Here is a 24,416-nt window from a genome sequence, read left to right as displayed (position 1 = left end):
TGTCTGTCAAACAATATCCAGCCTTACTCAGGACACAATGCTAAGGTGCCAGTAGTAGGCAGATGTAGAAAAGAAACCTCCCTGTCCGGTTTAGTATTTAATGATGCCTTAATGAAACCCTGGTTCTTATAATCCCATCAAACAGAGTATGCCTGTGCTTTGCCATGCAAGTACACATGGGAAATGCGGTTCACAATTGTAGTCTTCAACGTCCACAGGAAACTGTAAATACAACATATCGCAAAAAAAAGGTTGATACATGATTACAGAAAGTAATCATTAAAATCTAAATAAAATCTGCATTAGAAGTAGGACGAGGGGAAGCTATAAACACTGTGTTTACATATCTTTGGTTTTCCTGTACTGCAATTTCTTGTTGCTTCTTGTGTTTCAGCCAACACATGCTGAAACAGATATTCCTCTAATAAGAAGCAATCCGCTTCTAATTTGTAACAAAGATTTTAAGTTTCGGAAACATTTTCTGGAGACAGACTGAAGTTTGGGTTGGGTTGTTCATCTACACTGATGTAGGGGGGTTCACCTGGTGACCACAACAATACTTTTTTTTGTTGCTCATAAAACATATAAATAGATTCATATGCTAAACCTTTTGTCTTATTGAGCTTACACTCAAGTGCACACACAGTTACTTTGATCCTCGTGGCTCATTATCATTCTGGTCTCTCTCCAGTTTTTGCCATTTACCACTTGGCATTAATGCTGTGTTGTAAAACACTGTCATTAAATGTGCAGAGTTGTTTCTAAAAGCCCTGCGCCAGCACGCTCGCCGCACCACCACGGCTCTGCAGAAATCAATTTTTCCATTTATTCGGCACTCTCATCCAACTGTTGGTGCCGCTCCTTCACCAGAGGAGGATTAAGCTGGAGAGAGAAAGGGAACGTTCATTTGGACGAGTGTGGAGGAGTCACCCTGAACAGATGTTCCCAATGGAGACAAATCTGCAAGGGGTTCCCTGTTACACATGTTAGTATTTAAGCCAGGGTTCCACTGATATGGCCTGTGAACACTGACACTGACTATTTTCGGCACAAGTCAACAATGTTTACAAAGACAAAAGTAGTTGCAGGCTTGAAGCCTTGATGCAAATTCCAAATGTAGCCAATTAGTCCCAAATGTTTAAGAGACATCTTGCACTTACGATATGAAAAACAGTGTTTTTAAGCAACAAAGCCAATTAAAAGAAAAACAAACAAACAAATATTTAGCATTTCATCCAAAGTATTTCTCTTGTTAAGCCCACAAACCTCTTCAAAAGCATTTAGACCATCAACGGACACTAAAACTCTGTACACACCTTAGTGTAGAGAAAATAAGTGTTAGAGAAAATCTTGGATATATTACTGTCCTTCAGATTCAAATCTCCAAAGTAAATACAATTTACTTATAGACCAAGATATCTGTCCAGTATGAGTCTCAGTATCAGTCTGACCCGGTTTGAGGGCTGTTCTCAATCTCACTTTCAGATTCTGGACGGAAAAGTCACATTACTTCAGGAAACCGATGGAGCGCCTCTGCTTTTGGCTGCTCCGGCCACAACTAAACCAGCTACAGGCCAATGAGAGTAATTGAAAGCAGCTCTAAATGGGGACGATATGACATCAACCAAGCCCACAGGGCTGAATGGGAGGATGTTTGGAGAGCGTTGGTGGAACAAGCCAAATGCAGCATTTGTTTCTTTCCATATTTTTGTGTTTGGATTGAAATGTCCACATGAGCCTCACTGAGTCATTATTTTTTGCTCATTAAAAAGGTGTCAAACTTAACGCCTGTGGTTGTTTACTTTGATGATTACTTCCCTTTAAAAAACAGCTCATTCTTTCATGAAAAATGATGTTTGTTGTTGGTCTCATTGCACACTTCATCTCATCTCAGCATCTCTCAGCCTTCCTGAACTCTCTGTCTCTCTCTCTCTCTCTGTAGGCCTTCCCCACCCGTTTGCCATCACAGTGTTTGAGGACAGCCTCTACTGGACCGACTGGCACACCAAGAGCATCAACAGTGCCAATAAATTCACTGGCAAGAACCAGGAGATTATTCGCAACAAGCTGCACTTCCCCATGGACATCCACACCCTGCACCCCCAGAGGCAACCAGCAGGTCGGTACACAGCCGTGTCAGAAGCTACATTTTAAGTTGAAAGTTTGATAATCAGTAGTTTTTGAGTTTTATCAAAGGCTGTGTTGTTGTTATGGACATATTTTGTTCTGCCATTGTTGTCAAATGACAGCAAGGTCACAAAACAGCGGCTTGAATCAGGGCAATCAATAGCGTCACAATGGAAACATAGAATAGTCTTTCTAGGAAAAAGCTCATTGACGTCACAGTAAGTTATACGTGCTGTCTCTGTGGTTTTAGATTCATGGATTTAAATGTCTGGCTTGTTTTTTGGTGACAAAAAAAAGCATAGACAATAACATACTATACAGTAAATGGACAAAGAAACCTCATGGGGCCTTGTGGCTCCTTATATGGTCATTTGTTCACCCCACATCCCTTCAAATCTGTCTGTGATTGGGTGTTTAGTTATGTGATTAGTTATGTGACATTTTTGAAAACCGTTAAGTTTGCAGCCTGAAACAGTATAACATGTTGTCATGCAGCATGCAGGAGAACAAACTGCTGAGTAACAAAGCATCAAACAAAAACTCTGCATGGGTTGAGGGTGGAATGTGGTTGAGGACAGACATGACAGGAACCTTCTTTAAGGGTATCATTGCTCACAGAAGTGAACACTTTTCCCACACGGTGGCAAACCCAGAGATGATAGGAAGATTGTTAGACCCAGTGGTGATCTGACCAGTTGAGGTGTTTTATCAGTACGACAGCAGAGATTTGTGTTCTTTGCTAACAAACCATGTTGAACTTGAGTTCTGGCCAAGAGAAAGTTTTGGTTATCATGCTGATAAAATATTGTAACAGTCCGACACTAACATGAACTGTGAGCTGCCTCTTTGTTGGCAGAGGGAGGTCAGGCCCTTTTCCCTTTGTGTTTTGTTTGATATTCAGAGAGACATGTGAGTTCATGTCTGATTGAACAAAGAAAAGAAGCTCGGATGAAATTCAGACGTGACATTTAGAAGAGCTCTGCATCCGATGGGTAGTTCATTATATCTAAGTAGAAAAATCGTAATTATACAAATTCATTTATTCTAATATGAAATACCTGCAGTATATACTGACTTGCTTCATAGTTAAACGAATAATTTGACATTTTTGGGCAATATGCTTATTTGCTTTCTTGCCAAGAGTAAGATGTTAAGATCGCCACCTCTCCTTGTGCCTGTACGCTAAATATGAAGCTGTGACCAGAAGAGGATATGTTACTGCAGGTCATGCAGTAACATATACACATGAAAAAAACGGATTCTTGCTTGCATCTTAATGTAAAAAAAAAAAACAGTAACATTCAGCTTATGTATCAGGTGAGAAGCTACAAGTGGGGAGGGGGAGAAGGGATGACATGCAGCCAAAGTCCCTGCGAGCCTCTAACCACCTAAACCACCATATACTGAGCTGCGTGTCTCTGTCTCTCCTGTAGGTGGCAGGAACCGCTGTGGCACCAACAACGGAGGCTGCAGCCACCTGTGCCTCCCCAGCAACAAGACGTACACCTGCGCCTGTCCCACCGGCTTCAAGAAGGTAGACCACCACAACTGTGCCGACGGTGAGTCCCTCAACACCTGAAACTTTGATACGTGTCATAATTGAGTGAATGTTACATATTTAGTTATTTATTTATGTAAGAATAAACACCTTTTTTAGCAAGTTACTACCACTAGACTCCCACAACCATGTTTGTGTGTATAATTTTATAATAACTTGGAGTAAATTGGAATAAGACCATTATCTTTGGTCTCTGCCAGAGGATCTCTATCTTTCCTGTGGCTCATAAAGAGTAAAAAAGTTCAAATGTAAAGACAAATCCCCAGCGTTTAGTTTAGATGATGACTGCAAGGCTTCACTGATTCAGTCAGTGTCTAGAAGCTCAATGTGAAAAGATAATCCTGTAACCTGTAATCGTCCTGATCAGCCTGGCAGTCAAAGTGTAGGTAGTCAGAGGAAACAACATTTTAGAAAAAGAAACGTGCATACAGAGGATTATAAGACATCCACCAAAGTAACATTTCAACTAATAGGAATTTAGATTTTAATTTGTTTCAGTTCCTCTAAAGAAGTGCTTAAGTAAAATTGACTATTTCGTTTTTGATGAATTGTAGTTTTTTTTAATACACTGTGACAGTTGGATAGAGTTATGTGACACTTACACACCCTGTAGTCATAAAAACATCATATTTTATGATCATTCGAGATCATTATGTTAGAAGAAGAGTTATGATTCATGGTATTAATCAGTCAGTTTGGTTGGATTTATGCTTGAAGGGCTGCTAGTTGTCTGTGTGTTGGTACTGTTTTGCTGTGTTCACTGTTCACCCCACTGTTAAACCTAGAAGACTGACAGAAGACCTTTGGTCTTTAATCAGGTCTTGACAAGTTCCTGCTTTTTGCCCGAAGGACGGACATCCGACGAGTCAGCTTCGACACAGAGGACATGTCCGATGATGTCATCCCTCTGGCTGACGTGCGAAATGCCGTGGCGCTGGACTGGGATGCCAAAGACGGCTACATCTACTGGACGGACGTCACCACCGACTCCATCAACAGAGCTCTGTGGAACGGCAGCAAGCAGGAGGTCAGTGACATCTACAGTCTGACTGAACTCGGCACTGATATCCCATCATTTCTCATCTGTCCTAGTCTCAACAGAGCGGAGCAGCAGCAGAGGACCGCACGATTTTAGTTAACGCAATACTGCCATCTGCTGCGGCTCATGTGAAAGTGCAACAGCAGTTCGTGCTCAGTTGAAGATAATGCTGGTGCAGAGAGTTTAGCTGCTCTGTGTTAGATCCAGTTCACTTTGTTCCCCGCAGCACAAACTCAGCCTGCAACCAGGGACAGAAAAAACAACATGGACTCTAAACAAAAAAAAATACTACTGTTTTTTTCTGTCAAGAGATTCATGAAGTCATTCCAAAACCAAAGAATAAAATTCAAGCCAAAAACTATTTGAGCAAAGCTAAAATAACAGAAAACTGTAATATATTACTGTAACTGTAATAATACAAGAAGCTGTCACTGTTGGTTCATGGGAAGATGGAATAGTAGCTGTGAAGTAGTGTCATGTCTAAGGGCTCAAAGGTTCGAGATGTGACTTGAGGCTGCATGGAAACTAGAATGGGAGAATTCAGATCTTTGTCCCTGTTTTTCCAGGTGGTGGTGGACACCAGTCTGGAGAGTCCAGCAGGTTTGGCGATTGACTGGGTGACCAGCAAGCTCTACTGGACTGATGCTGGTAAACTGCTTCATTTGGCATATTGTCAGATAATATCATATTTCTGACGCAATTTGTACAATCACCTGCATGACGGTGTGTGCTCTTGGATTTCAACCACTCGTGTCGTGTCTTGGGTTTCTCAGGTACGGATCGTATCGAAGTATCTAATGCTGATGGGAGCATGCGGACTGTCCTGATATGGGAGAACCTGGACCGGCCCAGGGACATTGTTGTCGACCCGATCGGAGGGTGAGATGATTAGAAAAGTTAAAAAAGTAACGTATGAACCTGAACTTGGCGTTTCTCATTCGTTTTATTCTCTCTCTGTAGTTTCATGTACTGGACCGACTGGGGTGCCAACCCAAAGATCGAGCGTGCAGGAATGGACGCCTCCAGTCGCATCGTCATCATCTCATCCAACCTGACGTGGCCCAACGGTCTCGCCATTGACTATGAGACCAAACGTCTGTACTGGGCCGACGCTGGGATGAAGACTATTGAGTTTGGCAACTTTGATGGTTCTGACCGACAGGTAAAGGGTGTTTTCATGATAGTATGCTTTGATTTTTATCCCCTCAAAGTTAATGTTTTCATGCTGATTCGTTCGTGAAAATCTTTAAACTTAATTTAAATAGCAGGAATAATGTATTTGGCTTCATAGTTTTTCTATTAACACTGTGAACAGATGTTTAGGAATATTTCCAGATCTCACCAGACCTCTACTACTGTTTTTTGCATGCAGGTTTTGATTGGCAGCCAGCTGCCTCACCCCTTTGGTCTGACTGTACACAAGGACAAGCTGTACTGGACAGACTGGCAGTCCAAGAGCATCCAGAGCGCTGACAAGCTCACTGGCTTGGGACGACACACGCTGGCCGAAAACCTGGAGAACCTCATGGACATTCACATGTTCCATCGACTTCGTGAGACAGGTTCGTGTGCGCCCACGTGCTTGATCAAGAAGTCTACAGTGAAGTCAGCAAGTAGTGACCATTTAGTCACTTTCAGACTGTAATTTGAGGATGTTTACATCAACATCAGATCAACAGTGGAAGCACTCGAGCCATTTTCAGAAGCTAATTACTGTTATTTACCTAAGCTTGGCTAATGGGCCTCCAGGGTTCTGAGCTATGGAGCAGCCTGTCTTGTTAGCATTAGCTTAAGCAAACAAAGTGCAAATGAAAAGTGTGTCACTGTCCTTATACTTATGGACCACAACGTGGACTTTGTAGTCTGTAAAAAAATCTCCTCTTGTCGCTTTCTGCTGTTCTGATTTTTGCCGCCTTTTCTCAGAGCTCAGATTCTAACCCCTGCTGACACTGGGAGGATTACAGGTAAACTGAACCCAGATCACTGGCTGAGAGGGCAGAAAGCCTCAGGGGCTCATACCAAACTGAAACCTCACTGATCTCACTGATGCGTGGGGCTCTCCTGTGTTCCCTGAAGGATTTTACTGTCTGTATCTGCACGTTGTGTGTTTTTGTTTTGTTTACCCCAATTTCTCCCATTCCCTTTCCACTCTGTGCCTCTAAGCTGACCTAGAAAGGAGAATGGTGGGTGAGCGGAGTCTTTTTGTGTGTCTCCATCTTTAGTGCGTAACCCATGTGCGGTGAATAATGGTGGCTGCAGCCACCTCTGCCTCCTGGCTCCTGCTCCCAAAGCCTCTAGCTGTGCCTGTCCCACAGGGATCAACCTGCAGACGGATGGAAAAACCTGCACACCCGGTACGAAACAACACAATGGAGGGGGCATCACACAGCTAGTCTTTGTAGCTAATGCAGTATGACTTTTCATGGTGCAGATTAACCAAAGACATATAGGCTAAATGGTTAAATGGGGCTCTGGTGAATCCCACATCTACTGTAACTTGTTGACCTCTGGCAACATTATATCGCCAAAGGCATGATGGAAAATGTAGTGCCAAAAAAGAAAAACAATAGTAGTGACAAAATATCTTGCATAAGCCTGTGAATAAAAGGAGAAGGAAGGGTTAATGTCAAACACTTTTGCTGCCAGGAAGATAAAAGCATGTCAGCCCCATTTGTATTCTGACTGGAAGCTGCTGTGTGTGTGTGTGTGTGTGTGTGTGTGTGTGTGTGTGTGTGTGTGTGTGTGTGTGTGTGTGTGTGTGTGTGTGTGTGTGTGTGTGTGTGTTGTGTGTTCAGGGATGAGCAGCTTCCTGATCTTTGCACGGAGGACAGACATCAGGATGGTTTCTTTGGATATCCCCTATTTCGCTGATGTGGTTCTGGCCGTCAATAGCTCCATGAAAAACACCATCGCCATCGGGGTCGACCCCAAAGAAGGTTCGTATGTCTCCTCAAAGTTTTAAAATGCCTGTTTCAAAAAGACAAGTGATGTCCTTACATGTGTATGTGGCGCCTCCTGCAGGAAAAGTCTATTGGTCTGACAGTACACTGAAGAAAATCAGCAGAGCCAACATCAACGGGAAAGCATATGAGGACATCGTATCTACAGGTGAGGAGGAGGTTTGCATGTACGATGCTGTTTAACTTCACCCCGTCATAGTGTCTCAACTCCATCTGTGTGTCTCTCTGTAGGGTTGATGACAACTGATGGCCTGGCGGTGGATGCTGTCGGCAGGAAGATCTACTGGACGGACACGGGAACCAACCGCATTGAGGTTGCCAACCTGGACGGCTCCATGAGGAAAGTTCTCGTCTGGCAAAACCTGGACAGCCCTCGAGCCATCGCCCTCTACCATGAGATGGGGTGAGGCTGCTAGTTATTATTATAAGGCTTTTTATTTTCAGAGCATTTGGTCAAAAACTCTGATTACACTGGCAAAGATGAAAATAGATCTTACGCTGTGAATTTCACTTCAGCATTCACTGAGAAATATTTTTTTTCCTATCCCTATTATGCTAGCTCTATTTCAGCATATTGGAAAATGCACTTATTTGCTTTACTGTTGAGAGAAAGAAAGGTCGTGATCATGACTGCTAGTGATTGTGCAGGATCTAGTCTTCTGTTTGTATAATATTTGCTGGTCTCATGATCCAGCATGTCCTCATCCAGCATGACCTTTGACCTGTGTCTTCCTCTGTCTCTCTTCTCCAGTTATATATACTGGACAGACTGGGGAGAGCACGCTAAACTGGAGCGCTCAGCGATGGATGGATCAGACCGCGTGGTCCTCATTAGCAACAACCTGGGCTGGCCCAACGGCCTCGCCATCGACATGGCCGGCTCACAGCTGCTGTGGGCCGACGCTCACACTGAGGTCAGTGTTGACGTCTCATGACAAAGGGTTGATTTTTCATTCTTGCCTCGACCACTTCTGTCACTTTTCAAGTGAACTGAGTGCAACACTATGAATGACTTCCAGAAAACGAGAGACTCTCCGAAAATGTGCTCGGACAACAAGTTGTACAAACCCCTTATTTTCTAGTATAACCCGGCCCTTACTGCAGAAAAGCAAGTCTGTAGAAGTTAATAGAGACTTAAAGGTTAAATGGCTAAATGTAAATGCATTCAGACATTATGGAGTCATGGTGGTAATCTCTCTCATCTCTCTGGTCCTCTCCAGCGTATTGAGTCAGCTGACCTGAACGGACAGAATCGCCGCACCCTCGTGACTCCAGTCCAGCACCCTTACGGTTTAACCCTAATGGGGCCCCACATCTACTGGACCGACTGGCAGAGCCGCAGCATCCAGCGAGCTGACAAGAACACCGGGACCAACACCATCACGGTGCGAGCCAACTTGCCAGGCCTGATGGACATCCAGGCTGTGGACAGGGAGAGGCCACTGGGTGAGTCTGTGGACAGGAAGTTGTTGTTTTTTTTTAAAGGGGAACTGCACCAAGTTTACTTGTCAAAACCGGTTTACTCGTCATGGTTAGTAGCCTGTGAAAACAGTTGCATAAAGTCTTTCGTGGAAAATGATGTCACTCAGCTCGAGCATTGAGACAACATCTTTTCAATATAAAGCCTGGATTATAAACATAAACTGTGGAATGTGGAGTTTGAAAGATGTCAGTGTTAATTGAGTTGCATTATGGGAAGTGTAGGATCCAGTGTTTTTGAAGCTTGATTCCATAGTAGGGAAAGTCAGGATGTCTCAGCTCTGCTGAGGTGTTAGTACTCTTTTAGCCCCACCTTAAAGTATCTTTCATCTGCCCCTCCCCACCAGCAACAAAAAAGGAGGAAACCCTAGTAGTAACTGTAACTGGGTCGCTTGTAGTTTCAAATATGTTTTGTTTGCCTTCTGTTGATTTGTGTTATGTGGAGTTCACCAGGTGATTGACAAGTGATGATATGTTGCCTAGAAGCATTAAGACACCTCTGTACACAGTGTTTCTGTTTTATTTTAGTGCACCTCTGTCTCTTTGCATCAATCCTTCTGTCTCTGGCCTCTTCAGGTTTTAACAAGTGTGGCAGGAGGAACGGGGGCTGCACCCACCTGTGCCTGCCTCGTCCCAATGGTACGTCCTGCGCCTGTCCCACCGGCATCCTGCTCAAGGGAGACGGCAGGTCATGTGATGACTCCCCAGAGACGTACCTGCTCTTCTCCAACCGCGTCAGTGTGCGCAGAATCTCCCTGGACACCAACGACCACACCGACGTGCACGTAGCAGTGCCCGAGCTGCACAACGTCATCTCACTGGACTACGATAGCGTGGACGGAAAACTTTACTACACCGATGTCACCCTGGATGTTATAAGGTGGGAACACAAACATCTGCACGCAAACTCACTTTTGCCATTTATTTGTTAGCTTACATACATACAGTTTTATGATTATCTGTATTAATCAGTGTCAGTCATTGTCTGTCATCTAGAGATACTTTAAAAATACATTAGATAATAGAAAGAAATCTGGATGAAGTTTGCCCTTGTGTTCAAATGAGTAAAATCTAATTTGATTGAACAGAATAAAAACAGTGGTCACAGTTTCAATAGTATTATCAGGATTATTAAGTAGCCCAGTGATATATAATGTCCAGTCTTTACTTTGTTCTTTAGGCGTGCAAACTTAGATGGCAGTGGCATGGAGACGGTGATCAGCCAGGGCCTGAAGACCACCGATGGGCTGGCTGTAGACTGGGTGGCCAGGAATATGTACTGGACTGACACCGGGCGCAACACCATCGAGGTGGCTCGTCTGGACGGAACAAGCCGCAAAGTCCTGGTCAACAACAGTCTGGATGAACCCCGAGCCATTGCAGCATTTCCTAGCAAAGGGTAAGAGAGGGTAGTGAACTGGGCTACAACCTCAAATTAAAATTTGGGTTTTGACTCACAAACTGCTAATAGAAATGTTGTCTTAAAGCCAGGTAATGAACTATGCTAAAATTAGCAGAAGAAAAAACAGCATGTTAGCAGAATGGAAGGCAAACACCGTGAAGAGTTTCGCTTGGAAGATTCACATGGTTGCAGATATTGTTTCAAGTTTGTAAGGTAGAAAATCTCCTCACCAATTCAGCCTCGTCTCTGCAGGTTCCTGTTCTGGACTGACTGGGGTCACATTGCAAAGATTGAGCGATCTCACCTGGACGGCTCAGACCGAAAGGTTCTGATAAACACCGACCTGGGCTGGCCCAATGGTCTCACGCTAGACTACGACACACGAAGGTCAGAGAGAGAGAAGCATGTCTGTGGAAGGAGTTACCTGTGTGGGGTTTTTTTAATCACACAGGAGCCTCAAATAAAATTAGGTTCAGTATAATGAAAGTTTCATGATCGAATGATCCCTGTTGGTGAAATCAGATCATCACAGTGTCAGAAAGTGTATCTACAAGACAAGTAGAGAGTCCTGAAGATTTTTCAACAGCCAGTTATTATATAAGAAGTGAGCATACTGAGATGAATGGACTTCATTAAAGGATTTTGCATATTTGGCATGTTCTAAGAAAGTTATTGGGTACATTAATAGAAGCGCATATATGCAGTAATACACCAGGACATGCAAATACTATATAAATCACCACATTGAATCAACAGTCTGATAGAAATTACCATTACAAGATTGACAATGACAGCATGTATTGTATTGGATTTCATTACATTGTATGTTAGTTATTATTGTCCACCTCCTCTGAACATGCAACTGTTAACATCTTACCATGCTAGCATTAACATTAACATGTACGCAATACTTACGATGAATGCTAAATGCTGGCATTACCTTTGGCACGTTTGCGTTTGCAATTCTAACATGCTTAAAGTAAAGTTAAAGGATTTTCATCCATCCAACAGCTGGGTTGTCTTCATCCTCACAGGGTGTTTAAACAGCATGTACCGTGTATTTACAGATAGGAGTGTGTTTATGAATGTGGTGTTTTCTGCAGGATCTTCTGGGTGGACGCCCACTTGGACAGAATCGAGAGCTCGGACCTGAACGGGAAACTGCGTCAGGTCCTCGTCAGCCCGGTGTCCCACCCGTTTGCCCTCACACAGGTACCCCCCACTCCTCCTCACCCTCAGCTGTCAATCACTGGGCTGACCCTTCCTCCTGGCTGCCTCCTCCACTCACCTGCTCTCTTTCACTCATCAGCTCACCGTGTGACTCTCACTGGTCGTCTCTCCGTCCTCCAACTCATACTGAACCCATTCGACTTAACCATTTCTTCTACTTCTCTTCCACTCTGACCCTCATTTTTCTTCCTCCTCTCTCCCTTCCCTTTCTTCCTCCCATCCCCCTGCTCCTTGTCTGTGTTTTTCCTCTCCTCTCTTCTTCTCCCTCGTTTCCCCAGTTGAAGCCGGTGTCCTCCCCTCTAACTCCTTTCTCCCGACTCTCGCAGCAAGACCGCTGGATCTACTGGACGGACTGGCAGACTAAGTCCATCCAGCGGGTGGACAAACACACCGGCCGTAACAAGGAAACCGTGCTGGCCAACGTGGAGGGCCTCATGGACATTATAGTGGTATCACCTCACAGACAGACAGGTAAGGAGGCTTTTCTTCTGACACCTCCGGCTGACATGGGAGACGTCACATTTCTGTGAGGACGAAGTGTTCGGCCGGTGAAGTGCTGACGCAGCAGAGGCTGGAATGGATGTGTGAGCTTGAAATATAGCAGGCAATTAATGCAGGCACAGAGCAGGCCGCAAGGCTAGTCAGTTTGGTGAACCACAGTTGCCATGGAAACAAACAACAAACCTGGTACCAAAGCATAATAACAACAACTCGTATCCAAGTTGAAAACGTATTTAGATTGTCATTTAACGCAAGAATTTACACAGATTTTATCTAATTGTTTTAATATCACTCACTCAACGCTATGTGATTATCTGATTGGTCTGTCAGTATAACCACTACTGATTGGTTAGCGTGAATTCTACTTTGTAACACCACAAACTACAGCCTCCAAAAATGAACATGGAAATGAATCAGTATCTCTTACAGTCTCATTAAAAACAGTACTTTTAATTGGAAGTTATATGGATTTACAAGAGTTAAGATTTTTGCTACAGTGCTCAAAAGTAATCTGATTCCAGTCCAAGGCGATGGATTTGTTTGAGCTTCTTTAATGTAATTTCATAAAAGGAAGAAGTGTTTTACTTGAGGCCAGCCAAACTCAAATCTCATCGTTCTCACGTGATGAGATGAACCAAACTAAAGGACGACACACTCGCTGATTTCAAATGAACCACTCAGACTGTTTGGTGCCAGTTGTGAATGTTCCCTTTTTTCTTACTTAGGTACCAACCTCTGTGGGGTGAATAACGGCGGCTGCACTCACCTTTGCTTCGCCAAGACCAACAGTTTTGTGTGCGCCTGCCCCGATGAACCAGATGGCCGACCCTGCTCTACCAGTAAGTGACCACTGTGATTGTACAGTGTGTACCTGACTGTTGTTGTGCTGACTTTTTGATGTTCGACTACAAAGAACCTTGCCAACGTATTTCCATGTTTTAGCCCAAATCCTATATACTTGGCCAATAAAACATTTCATAGTAGGATTATCCTAGCTACAATTATCCCAGTTTAAAAAACAAACATTGACCGAGAAATAAGGGTAAACTCTTTACATAGAGCCCATATCAGAATAACCCCAAAAGTACCCAGAAAACTACTAATGTGTTCCAGCACAGTCAGGTTCTGATCTGCACGTGTTTCTCAGTTTCAGGTTACGTCCCCACCTCTCCTGCCAGGGGAACCAGCAGCACTCCTGTCCCCAACAAGATCCCCAAAGCTCCAACAGACACTCCACACAGAGGACCCTCGCTGGCCAAGTACGTCCGTTTGTCCATTTGGAGAGTTTTTAACAGGAAGGCTCCTTTTTTGAAGTGATTTGTTACTTTACTTGCTCCAAAATGTAATAAAACCAAATGTAATGATAACTTATCTCAAAGTACTTTGACATTATCCCATAAGTATAAGTACGTCGGTATCATTGCTTTAAAATATCATGCATGAGTCCTGTTTTTAAAACAATTTCAAATAGCGGCATGTTGTCTGCACAAGATGGATTTTCTGTTTTGAGTACTTCTTTTCAACTTTGTTCATCTAGTTAGAAGAACTACTTCATAAGAAATAGCAATAGTTAGTGAAAAAGTGAAATTGCTTGCCCTTGCTAAAAAAAATATTGAGTGCTCTCAAGCCTTTTATAAGCTTAAGAGGTTGGAGCATATTCTCATCCCATAGAGGAGTATTATGTAAGAAGCTTACAAGAAGCTTACAAACTCTTCCCCAAAGCCCTACAGAGATAAAATTACATAATAAGTAAATAATAGTAAGTAAAGTACCCTTCTCAAGCTGTCTTTATTTTTACAGCTGCACTGGCAAGAACCTAAATGAAGAAGGCTGTTCGCACAACGTGGTGACGGCTCCTCATGGTCAGTATACGAAAAAGTTCTCTCCTCATCAGTTTGCACTCTGCAGTCTGTAGTTTGTAGTCTTGAAAGAACAGTCTGACATTCAGGTCTGACATTTGGGAAATTCACATTCACCATCTTACTCAAAGTAAAAAGAGAAATGTATTACTCTCATCCATGTGTGTCAAGCGCAGAGATGGAAACTGTTAGCCTTGCTAGGTGAAGTTTGTTGTAGCTGTTGGTTACTAGCTTGCTACAGTAGCTAACATGATAACAGCTTTCCCCTTGCTTCCACTTTAGCTTTGCTAATGCCACAGTTATGTCGCGTGGGAGTTACAATAATTACCAGTTTTCAACTTCAACCAAAGACGTTTTTTTTTCTGAAAGCTGTAATATATCTGACTTGGCACAAATAATAGAGAATTACCTGAAAAAGCAAACAAATATGGCTGCTAAAGTCAGCCAAAGTGATTACATGTAAATTATGTGTTATAATAATAATAAAAAAAAAATTTATAGCACAACATAAAAACTCAACATATAAAACTGAATCTAAACAAATAAACCGATGAAAGGCTTTTTTCATTTTGAAATGGTGAGTTTAATGAGGCTATATGTATTTTTAACCCTCACAGAAACAGTTCTGCAGTCATGCAACTGTCACTCAAAGTTAGAGGATGTTGTTCACCTGTAGCCATCAGTTTCTCATGACGTGAATGTGGACAGGTGGTAAATACGGGAACCTTTCCCAACGCTGTCTTCCATCCCACAGAACATAAACGTGACAGAAGCTAGACTAAACGTTTTCAGAACTATCTCTGTATTGAGACAGCAAACAACTGTATTTTAAAAAATAACTTTAACCAAAGCCACTGGATTTGCTGTCAACACGACCGTGTTTAACATCTGTGTCATCTGTTGAAGGAGAAGGACTTCACATCAGCTATGTGATTGGTGGAGTCCTGACCATCCTGGCTATTCTGATCCTCATTGCTGCTTTGATTATTTACAGGTCAGTCCCTGCTTGACACTAATTCATTTTCTTACTCCCTGGTCTTAAACATAGCATCTAATTTCCTACATTTGACACACTGCAGATAACTCAATTTGTACGCCGTGTGCTGTTTTCTTCATGTTTTTTAATTGACAGACATAAAAAGTCAAAGTTTGCTGACCCGGGAGTGAGCAACCTGACCTACAGTAACCCCTCGTACCGGACGTCCACACAAGAGGTCAAGATCGAGGCGTCGCAGAAGCCTCCGATATACAACCAGCTTCGATATAAGAAAGAGGTAACGATCAGTCTGGACACCGCAGTGAAAACCATCCATGATATTTTAAGAGAATGATCACAGACTGTGTAGGTGTATGGTGGGTAACCATAGAGACAAATGACTTGACTGTTTAAATATTGTAACTTGTGACACGAGCAGGTTACAGACACCAGTGCTCACCTTTTCTTCCTCCTCTCTCTCCTCACTGCAGCTCTCCCATCCCTACAACTCCCTCTCTCCCTTTATCTTTTGACCCACTTGTCCCGTGGAGAGGTAGTTACACAGCATGAAGGAGTTGTGTCCTTTCCAATCTCTGTTTTCTCTGTCCTCTGCTGTTTCATTTCTTCTGTCTTTCACTGCATGCAACCTGCATTCCAAAATTAATCATTTCTCTCTTTGGCGCAGTTTCAGAGCTCTGTGATCAGTAGCATGTCGATGTTTATACTACTTATCAGGTTTTTGGTGAAACTGACATTTCAACAGGAAAATGTATGGATAGATTTTGTCAAAGGTGCTTACATGCCTCATTATATTGTTCTCAAATCAATAGTGAAGCCCTGAAATAACTATAAACAGCTAAGAGCACCTTGCCAGTTGATAACTTCTATGTTACAACTGGGATATAATTTAAAGCATTTCTTAAACTACAATAAACCATAATCCCTGTTAGTTCCTACTTTAAGTAAGATGTTGCAATTTGTCAAAAGAGAGAAAATAACAATGGAAGTTAAGGATGTCTGTCTCATTATGAGCTACGCACAGAAAGCTGAATGCATTTCCAATTCTCTGTTTATTGCAACCCATTGCACCAGCTGTCAAAAAAACTTCTTTGAAATACTAGAAACTTTATTGCTGGACTGCTTGTAGGCTGCTTGTATAAAAAAAAAACAGCAGCAGCTTCAGGTGAGCACACTGACATTAAGTGATGCGAGCCGAACTGCTTTGAGTCATTTTGCTGTTTCAACAGTTATGCCACGTTTACTGTATGTATTTTTTTCATGCGGGAGATGTCCAAATTATTCCTTCTACAACAGACTGAATCATTTGTCCATGAGTATTATACAGAGCACTATAGCATAACAACATCTGCTGTGGAAAAATAATATCATCTCCCTGTTTTTGTGCCATAAAGCAATCCAGATTACACGGGCTGACAGCCTGGTGCTTTTGTTTATAGTATTTACCTGTAGCACCTTAATCTGAAAATGAACAAACTAACTCCAGAAGAAAGCACAGCATTACTAAAAGGAGCCAACTTGCTGTGCATGGGTTGTGTTTGAAGGTGACATCTTGTTCTGGAGTGCTGTGCAGTTGGTCGCTGATTAATCCTTTAAGGGAAATCCACCTTTAACAGGTTGAAGTTTTAACATTTTGGTGATGTTTGTGTAGCAGATTTTAACATCAATAAGACGTAGTTATGCTTTAAAAAGGAGGGAAGGGTTAAGGAAGGAAGAAAGAACGAGAGAAAAAAAGAAACATGTAACAAAGAAGTAAAGAAGAGCCAGGCCATCTGTCACACCTTGGTGGGTCGTTGCCACGTTGAGTATGCTGAAACAAATTGACTCCTAGAAAATGTTTAGTGTAACAGATTGAAGAGTGCCTGTGGGTGGATTTTCCCATTAAACTGCTGATATAGAGGCAATCACTAACTAATCGTGTCCCGTTGTCCAGGGGGGAGTGGACGGAGGCTACACCAAGGAGAAGATCCGCATTGTGGAGGGCGTGTGTCTCCTGTCCAATGAGGAGCTTTACTGGGATGACCTAAAACAGATCAAGCCGTCCCGAGGCGGCCTGCACACCTGCATGCGCACAGACACCGTGTCCCTGCAGGCCAGCAGTGCTTCGCTAGATGATGGTGAGACGGAGCAGCTCCTCCAGGAGGAGGCGTCCGAATGCTCCTCCATAACCACCCTGACCCCTTCAGCCATCACCCCGCAGCGTCACGCCCAGCACAGCCTGCCCGACACCGGCTGGGTCTCCACGCGCAAGCCCTCCACCGAGAGCGAAGTGTGAGGGAGGCCCCCCCCCCCCCCCCCCCCGCCCTCCATGCTTTATCTCAACCTCCGTTACGTAATGCACTCATACACACACCTGTATTTATAGCTGGTACAAACACACAAAGAGAAATAGGTACAAACACAGTTACAGTTGCATACGTAGAGTAACGGTACATATGAACCTGGTTAGACACAAATAAGCTCCCATAAACACAACTCCTGTCTCTGAAACTGGGGCTCCGTCCTACTTGTACGCACACACGCCCACTCACATGCAGTACAGTCCTCCAACAGTACCCTCAGTGCTACTGCCTTTAGGCAAAATGATAAACTAATGAGCATGCTGGAATAAGAAAGCAAAGGACTCTGGGGAGGAAGTGAACAGAGGGACACGAGCGTTATCTGGAGCCTTTTTAAAGGATGCAGACTCTCAATGTGACAAACGCTTCTCTGTGCACAACTTCACCTTTATTTTTTGTGAACTTTTTTTGAGGGGGACGAAGCTAAAACTACGACATACTCCCTGGACGATGTAACCGTGATGCTCTCTCTAATGCCACTCATGTCTTTATGAACTCTATTTATGAACGTTTTTGTTCTTGTGGAGTGGGTTTGCTGACTTTCGGAGAATGGCGAGAGTGTTGTGTTAGAACTTTGTACAGCAGGACCCGGCTATTCAAGAGTTGTATTTATGACAGTGCCAAAGGGTGGGGCTTCACAGAGTCTCCATGCTTCTTTCTGCATTTACACTTCTATAGAAATCTAATTCTTAATTACGGGATGTTTGTTTCGTTTGACTTTTACTGACTTGCCCTCACCGGTGGGAGACCTCAGTGATGACACCATCTGCTTCTGATTCTTTATTTTACAGCAAGGGCTTACTGTAGCTGGCACTCTCAGTTGGTTGCAGAAGCCCATTCATCCACTGCTAAAGTAACTCGAAAGGAGCTTTTTGTTTTTTCAAGTTGTAATTCAACCATTGCTGATCCTTCAGCATTGCAGAGGAAGCCACGATGAAGTAACAGCCTAAGTGCCAAACATTTCGTTCTTTTTCCTCCTTCAGCTGTATATTTATTTTTCTCAGAGGTTTTAAAATGTTCATGACATTAGTTTTACTTGGGTTTGGTCACCCAAATCACAGAAAAACATATTTTCTCAGACATGTACCACTAGGGCTATTCAGCCGTGCAGATAGTTGTGGTTTTATTTACCCAGGTGTCAGAATATGTCTCTGGGATTTTCTTCTGCCCAAAAACACTAGTGTTTTCTTTGGAACTACTTTCCCAATGCAATATCTCATTGAGAGTTTCTTTCATTGGTCTTTCCAAAAAATGTGAAAGATGTTCCTGGTGTTTACTATCCAGATAAAAGAGTATCCATGAAGGCACTTAACTATTAGAATTTGAAGGTCTTTGATTTTAACAAAAGTCCAACAACAATTCATTTTTTAGTGCTTAAAAAAGCTAAAAACAGTTCCCTTCAATTTTTTTTCAGCTTTGGAGTGCATGTATTATACATCGTCTCTTCAACTTTAAAGCTGTCTAACACAATGTACATGCCATTTGGCCTTCCCTGTCCATTCTCTACCTCGCCACTTTGACCAACGACGGTCTTAGGCTTGTGTGAATTTTTCTTTTTTGAATGCTGCTCCAAACAGACATATTAGATAAACAATATCACATTTTTTTTTAAATACCATCAACTAAACTGAACAAGATATTGTTGAGAAAGTTTATGTTGTCGGGTTAGATTTTTAGACGTTTGTGTCACTACAAATGTTTTCAGTTTCACTTTGGCGCTCTATTGTATTGGGGTAGCAGCCAGTTTCAGAGGCGAATATATATCAAAAACGTGGCACATACAACCAAAAGTATCTGCGTGGCCAAACACTTGTAGAGGTAAATGAGAACATTTGTTCTTTTCGTAATTTGAGTTTTGATCCATCAACTCTAAATCTGTATTGCAAAGGTGTACTCGCAGTATCTGCCACAGTACAGTATAACAAATGGGTAACTTAGGAACACTGTGCATGTCTGACCCCACCAGACAGCGAGGGTTTATAGTTTAGAAATATATCACTGACAACTTACTGAAAAATGAATTTAATACAAGTAAAGATATTATGCATTGCTTTAACTTTAGAGTACCGTTCTGTCTGTTGTTGAAATATGGTACAAGGAAATACTATATTGCTATATTGACAAATATATCGGTTAGACTTTACAGAACCATGTATTTTGAAGTATCTGCTACAAGCTCAGCAACTTGCTGATTTGCTGCTAGACGAAGCACTGAGGCCAATGAAAGAGGGTCTTGGCAGCTACATAACTACGGTCTCCGACGGTTGGTTTACAGTAGGCCTACAGAGCATCACAGCGACCCAGTAACCAATCATCCCGCCTCACAGTCCCTCCAACTCTGCTGCAGGAATGCTAAAACTGTACAGATTTTATCATGTGGATATAAGCATTTAAACATTTCTGTTGAAGATATTGCGTTGATTAAGTTGTATAGTCTTTTGTACAAAGGGATTTCATGACCGTTTTTAGACTTGTATTAATTTTACTCACTGGAGAAGAACATTTTTTTGTTTTGTTTTTGCTGGATTATTTTAACCACTGTGTTTCCAAGCCTTGTAAATGATAGGGAAGATGCCAGTTATTTAATAGTGCTCTTTTATCTTATGAAATACTGGTTGCGTATAGCTGTTGTAAAGTTAACAAAAAGAGGTATTTATGATTTCTGTTTGGTTGTCACTTGATGTGTAAATATGAAAAGACTGTATATGTATTTCCATGGCAGTACTAACAAGCTGTGTTGTGTGATATAGTGAATTATCCCTTTGCTATCTTTTAATATAAAATTGCATTTGCATTTCAATGAAACTTTTGGCTAACTCATCTATGCACTTCATCGCTCTTAGACAAATAGATAATTGGGGTTTTGGAGACGTAAAGCCAAGTCATTCAACATTAATATTTGTTTTTGTTATTATTTAAAGGCATAATCAGAAATGTGTGAATCATATCAATTATAGGTATTTTCGTGTATTGTATAATTGAGGGGTTTGACTTTAAGTCAAGTCACTTATATTTATAAAGCTCAAAATCACAGATTTGCACAAACTTTCCTACAACAGCTTCTATCCTTAGACCTTGAGATTTGGATAAAGACAAACTGCAACAGTGGAGAGATCCCTCTTCCAAGACAAACAGACAATAGTTATAGCAGAGCAGACAAAGTATCAGTAGTAGAATTACATTATGAAATGACACAATAATTAAAAGTACATAGCTTTTAATATCAAGTAAACATTAAGTGTAATAAGTTAAAGAGTTTCAGAGTGTTACTGTGTCTGGAGTAAATAATGTGAATCACAGAAGACATCAAGTAACTTCCAGGTCCCGACAAGAGAAGGTCGGACCTGGACCACAAACCCTACTCTACCACAAAGACCTGGAAAGAGGACAAATGCTCAAAGGCAAAACACAATGATACCATTCACACAGAGGGAGAAGAGGCAAAATGCTAACAGAGGATGCAGCAGGTAATTGCGGACAACGCACAACGTACTGTACAGAAAGCATGCTGGAAAATATGTCTGTTTACTGATGTAAACAAGCTTTAACTTGCACCAGAAAACAGTTTAGTTGGTATCTTGTGTTCAGACCTCGTAATAAAAGATTAAAAAATACATAAATAGTTAAAATACTGCAACACCATGAATCTTTACAGGGTTAATATAGTTATGGAGGCATTACTGATCCTTGACAACTACACCCAACTCATAAGCCCCTGTTGGTATGCTACACTGTGACACAATGACATTGAATTGCTTTAATAGCATATTCAGGAAATGTACATGTACCATTTTACACAAGTATCACTATACTAGGTCTGAACATGGTCTTGGTGAAAACTGCCACATCCAGGTGTTTAAAGTTTACCATCTTTGATACAGACGCACACAGAGAGTAAGATCAATATTTCCAATGTGCATTACATTCTCCAAAACATAATGACAGTAAGTAAGAAATCTCAAATGAGAATATTCTCAATAAGAGTTACTTTTAATGAAAAGTATTTATAAAAGACGGTTACAACAACTACTCAACTTAAAATCAAATTCATTGAGTTTCTCTCAACCAAAACACTGAGCGCAGGTCTGTCAACACTTAGTTTGCTCTTGTGAAGTGAACGTGTGCATCATGTGCCAGGAACACAACCTGTCATTGGTGGTTCAACAGGGGAAAAAAAGTTTCATCTGTCCAATAAACGTCCACCATAGTCCCGGCGTTTGAGCCAATCAGCTATCAGCTTTCCAGAACGTTCTTGTTTAAAAAGAGAAGAAAGTATTAGCTAGCTACGACGAGCAAGAAACCCAAGCAAGATGTTTATTAAGAGAACACCGAGATATCTCTTCGTTTTTATGTAAGTTTGTATCAGGTGCTTTTGTTTGGCTGTTTTGTTTTAGGAAGAACAGTCTGACGTTGTTCGGAAACTGAAGCGAATGTTAAATGCTAGCATAGCTATCAAGCTAACAGTTAGCTAACTCGGCTAATTAATATTGGCCTTTTGAGTTAACCAAGCGCTACTGTTTGTTTGCAACGTTGAAGGAATCAAGATTATTACGAGTAGCCAACCATTCCAGTTTCTTTCAATGTTACGTAGACCAGTTTACCTTATAGCGTTATACCACGATGAGCCGAGGTAACCGAGATTGGCCACGTTTTACGCACATGGTTACGGCTAACCTGCTAGTTTTGCATGGTTCGCCGGTGTACACACGTATTGCGGCTAACTGTCGTTAACCTTTCACTTTGCAGCGAGATGAGACCGGATGAAGCTACCTGTCAATCAGAAACGTGAAAACAAGGTAAACACAAACCCAGCAGGCACGCGTGTTTCAGACTCATCCGGAAAGTTCAAGAGTGTCTTTAGGGTCGAAGTTAAAGTCGAAGGGGTGGTGGGTGTGAGAGTGATGAGTTGCACGAATCAGTTGGGGTGTCTGTTGCAGTGGCATCAACACCCCAATCCGATCTAAACCTGGGGACACACAGTGTGCACAGGGGCCATCTGACTCAACCCATAACCCTTTTCTAAGTGTGTTATCTGTACAGATGTATGTGCACGCCATAACCTGAGATGAGTTTAAGTAACATTAGATCAAATTGCTTAATTTGTTTTTGACAACCAACGTTTGCATTAAGCTGTAATGTTTATTAGGTCTGATGCTGAGATTTCTACTCTGCTGGGTGATGTGGATTCATCAATATTTTGTCAATAAGAATACCTTTCTTTACTACTGCAATTCACATGACAAAATAATTCTTCTATAATTAACTAATGTCTTAAATTCTTTGAGTGATTCTTTTTGACAACATAATTATACAGAATGTTAAGATATCATCAGTGTTTCCACTGAAAACAGTAATACTGAATTATTACCCAACCCCAAGTTCTGTCTGCCTGTTCTCACTTCTAGCATCTAGAAGTGGAATGATGCTGTGGAGTTTCTCCAGCTCCGCTCCCCCCTCCCTCAAGCAGGACTATCAGCTTGGTGACCTAGAGGCCAGCTCCTTCATTCCTCAAGGTCTGTTTCTGGATTTAATGTCTAACTATAGGAGAATTATTTCCTTTTTGTAGTAGTTTTCTTACTCTGTTACACTCGGGAGGTTCAGTGTCTTGCCCAAGGACGCTTCCACATGTTCTGCCTCCTGAGCCACAGCAGTGTGTTATTAGCTTCAGTTGACCAGTTTGGATCCATTCAATTTGACAAACAGTATGTATATCACAACACTTGTAGTCAGTTAACGTATTGCTTCATGTAAGATTGTGACTAATTGTGGAAATTGGTCAGGTGAGCAGTAGTTATGGGAGTCAATACAGCTGCTCATCCTTAGATTAATTGGTTAAACTTGCTCAGCTTTTTTTTTTTTTTTTTTGGAACCTAGAAGTTTTATGATTGCTCACCTCTACATTGTGAGTAATGAGGAACCTTTTTAGAAAGTCAGGGACTTAACCTGTGTTTCAACCAGGGGAACCAGGGTCTAAATTTAGTCCCTGGCTCCACAAAAGTCCTTTTTCCTATAGCCCTGGAACTATTGAGGCAGAGCTTGCAGTGCTGAGCAATCCTGACATGTAAAACAATCTTTAGAGGCTGTGACAACGTGTGTACAGCAATCAGTCACATAGCAAACATTTGATGCAAAAAGCGTCACTGTTGGTCGACTCTGCATCTAATCTAAAAGAGGGACAGTGTGTGAAACTAAACTAACTTTAATTTGCTTTTGTTTCAATGTATTAAACCAGAAGACAGAAAAAACGTTAGCATATCATCACCAGAGACTTATTGCCTTCCTGTTGTTTTCTGACTCTTTCAGAGATGTCTGCACATCCGTCAAAAATCCATCCAACACCACAAATATGCAGCAGTACATAACAAAGAACAATGATGTGGTGGCTATGTAAAAAGTTCCATCTCAAAACGGCAGTTTCTTTTAAGTTCATTAGTCTAATTTGCGTGAATTTTCAGTTCTTCAAATGTAATGGAAACTAAGAGTGTGTGGTGACATGGACTCAGGAATACCCAAATGCTTTCACTATCCGAAACTTAGTCCTGCTATACTTGTGTGTTTTAGTGAGCCACCGGGGTGTGACAATGATGAGTTGCACTATTAGTCGGGTTGCTGATTGCAGTAGCACAGCGGACCTGTCCTGACAACCTGTGTTGACACCCATTGTGCACAGGGGCCATCTGAGACACCCCCACACCTGACAAACAGTGGGTCACTGCTTAAAGGTCTTGTCATTTCCTGACCTACAATTCTGTGTTTCTCTTTCTAACCCTTTCCCAGCCTGAAGATGGGAGAGCTCAAGGACTCTGTTAGGCAGGATGTTCGAGCCATTGTGAACATGATGAACAAAACGTATCCCGCTAGTAAAAGTTTTCCCTTCATAGAGGGTGGATAAACTAATATCTGAGAGCTGGTGAGTACACAAAGCCTA

General features: G+C 42.1%; 1 protein-coding gene and 2 non-coding genes across 3 annotated transcripts in view; all 3 read left to right on the top strand.

Moving 5' to 3' along the window:
• The window catches only part of lrp4 (low density lipoprotein receptor-related protein 4), a 56,170-nt gene extending 38,746 nt beyond the window's left edge, over window positions 1–17,424 (top strand). The window contains exons 14-37 of the mRNA XM_070901781.1: window positions 1,943–2,119; window positions 3,561–3,686; window positions 4,504–4,712; window positions 5,291–5,372; window positions 5,498–5,603; window positions 5,685–5,886; window positions 6,097–6,286; window positions 6,947–7,078; window positions 7,520–7,660; window positions 7,746–7,832; window positions 7,916–8,087; window positions 8,436–8,598; window positions 8,905–9,130; window positions 9,740–10,043; window positions 10,344–10,562; window positions 10,818–10,952; window positions 11,669–11,777; window positions 12,074–12,266; window positions 13,022–13,135; window positions 13,444–13,555; window positions 14,097–14,158; window positions 15,062–15,149; window positions 15,288–15,429; window positions 17,083–17,424. Coding sequence (XP_070757882.1) covers window positions 1,943–2,119; window positions 3,561–3,686; window positions 4,504–4,712; window positions 5,291–5,372; window positions 5,498–5,603; window positions 5,685–5,886; window positions 6,097–6,286; window positions 6,947–7,078; window positions 7,520–7,660; window positions 7,746–7,832; window positions 7,916–8,087; window positions 8,436–8,598; window positions 8,905–9,130; window positions 9,740–10,043; window positions 10,344–10,562; window positions 10,818–10,952; window positions 11,669–11,777; window positions 12,074–12,266; window positions 13,022–13,135; window positions 13,444–13,555; window positions 14,097–14,158; window positions 15,062–15,149; window positions 15,288–15,429; window positions 17,083–17,424 — 3,833 coding nt within the window. The remainder of the gene's footprint in view (window positions 1–1,942; window positions 2,120–3,560; window positions 3,687–4,503; window positions 4,713–5,290; window positions 5,373–5,497; window positions 5,604–5,684; window positions 5,887–6,096; window positions 6,287–6,946; window positions 7,079–7,519; window positions 7,661–7,745; window positions 7,833–7,915; window positions 8,088–8,435; window positions 8,599–8,904; window positions 9,131–9,739; window positions 10,044–10,343; window positions 10,563–10,817; window positions 10,953–11,668; window positions 11,778–12,073; window positions 12,267–13,021; window positions 13,136–13,443; window positions 13,556–14,096; window positions 14,159–15,061; window positions 15,150–15,287; window positions 15,430–17,082) is intronic.
• A 4,955-nt stretch (window positions 17,425–22,379) lies between these two features.
• LOC139289804 (small nucleolar RNA SNORD67) lies at window positions 22,380–22,494 on the top strand. The gene has a single exon (XR_011597502.1). It is a non-coding gene; the product is annotated as a small nucleolar RNA SNORD67 (small nucleolar RNA).
• A 1,568-nt stretch (window positions 22,495–24,062) lies between these two features.
• On the top strand, window positions 24,063–24,173 carry LOC139289811 (small nucleolar RNA SNORD67). The gene has a single exon (XR_011597503.1). It is a non-coding gene; the product is annotated as a small nucleolar RNA SNORD67 (small nucleolar RNA).
• The last annotated feature ends 243 nt before the right edge of the window (window positions 24,174–24,416 follow it).

The sequence above is a fragment of the Enoplosus armatus genome, chromosome 1, assembly GCF_043641665.1.
Source record: "Enoplosus armatus isolate fEnoArm2 chromosome 1, fEnoArm2.hap1, whole genome shotgun sequence".
NCBI classification, from domain to species: domain Eukaryota; kingdom Metazoa; phylum Chordata; class Actinopteri; order Centrarchiformes; family Enoplosidae; genus Enoplosus; species Enoplosus armatus.
The sequence above is the reverse complement of the archived record's forward strand: the minus strand, read 5'-3'. Positions and strand labels throughout refer to the sequence as shown.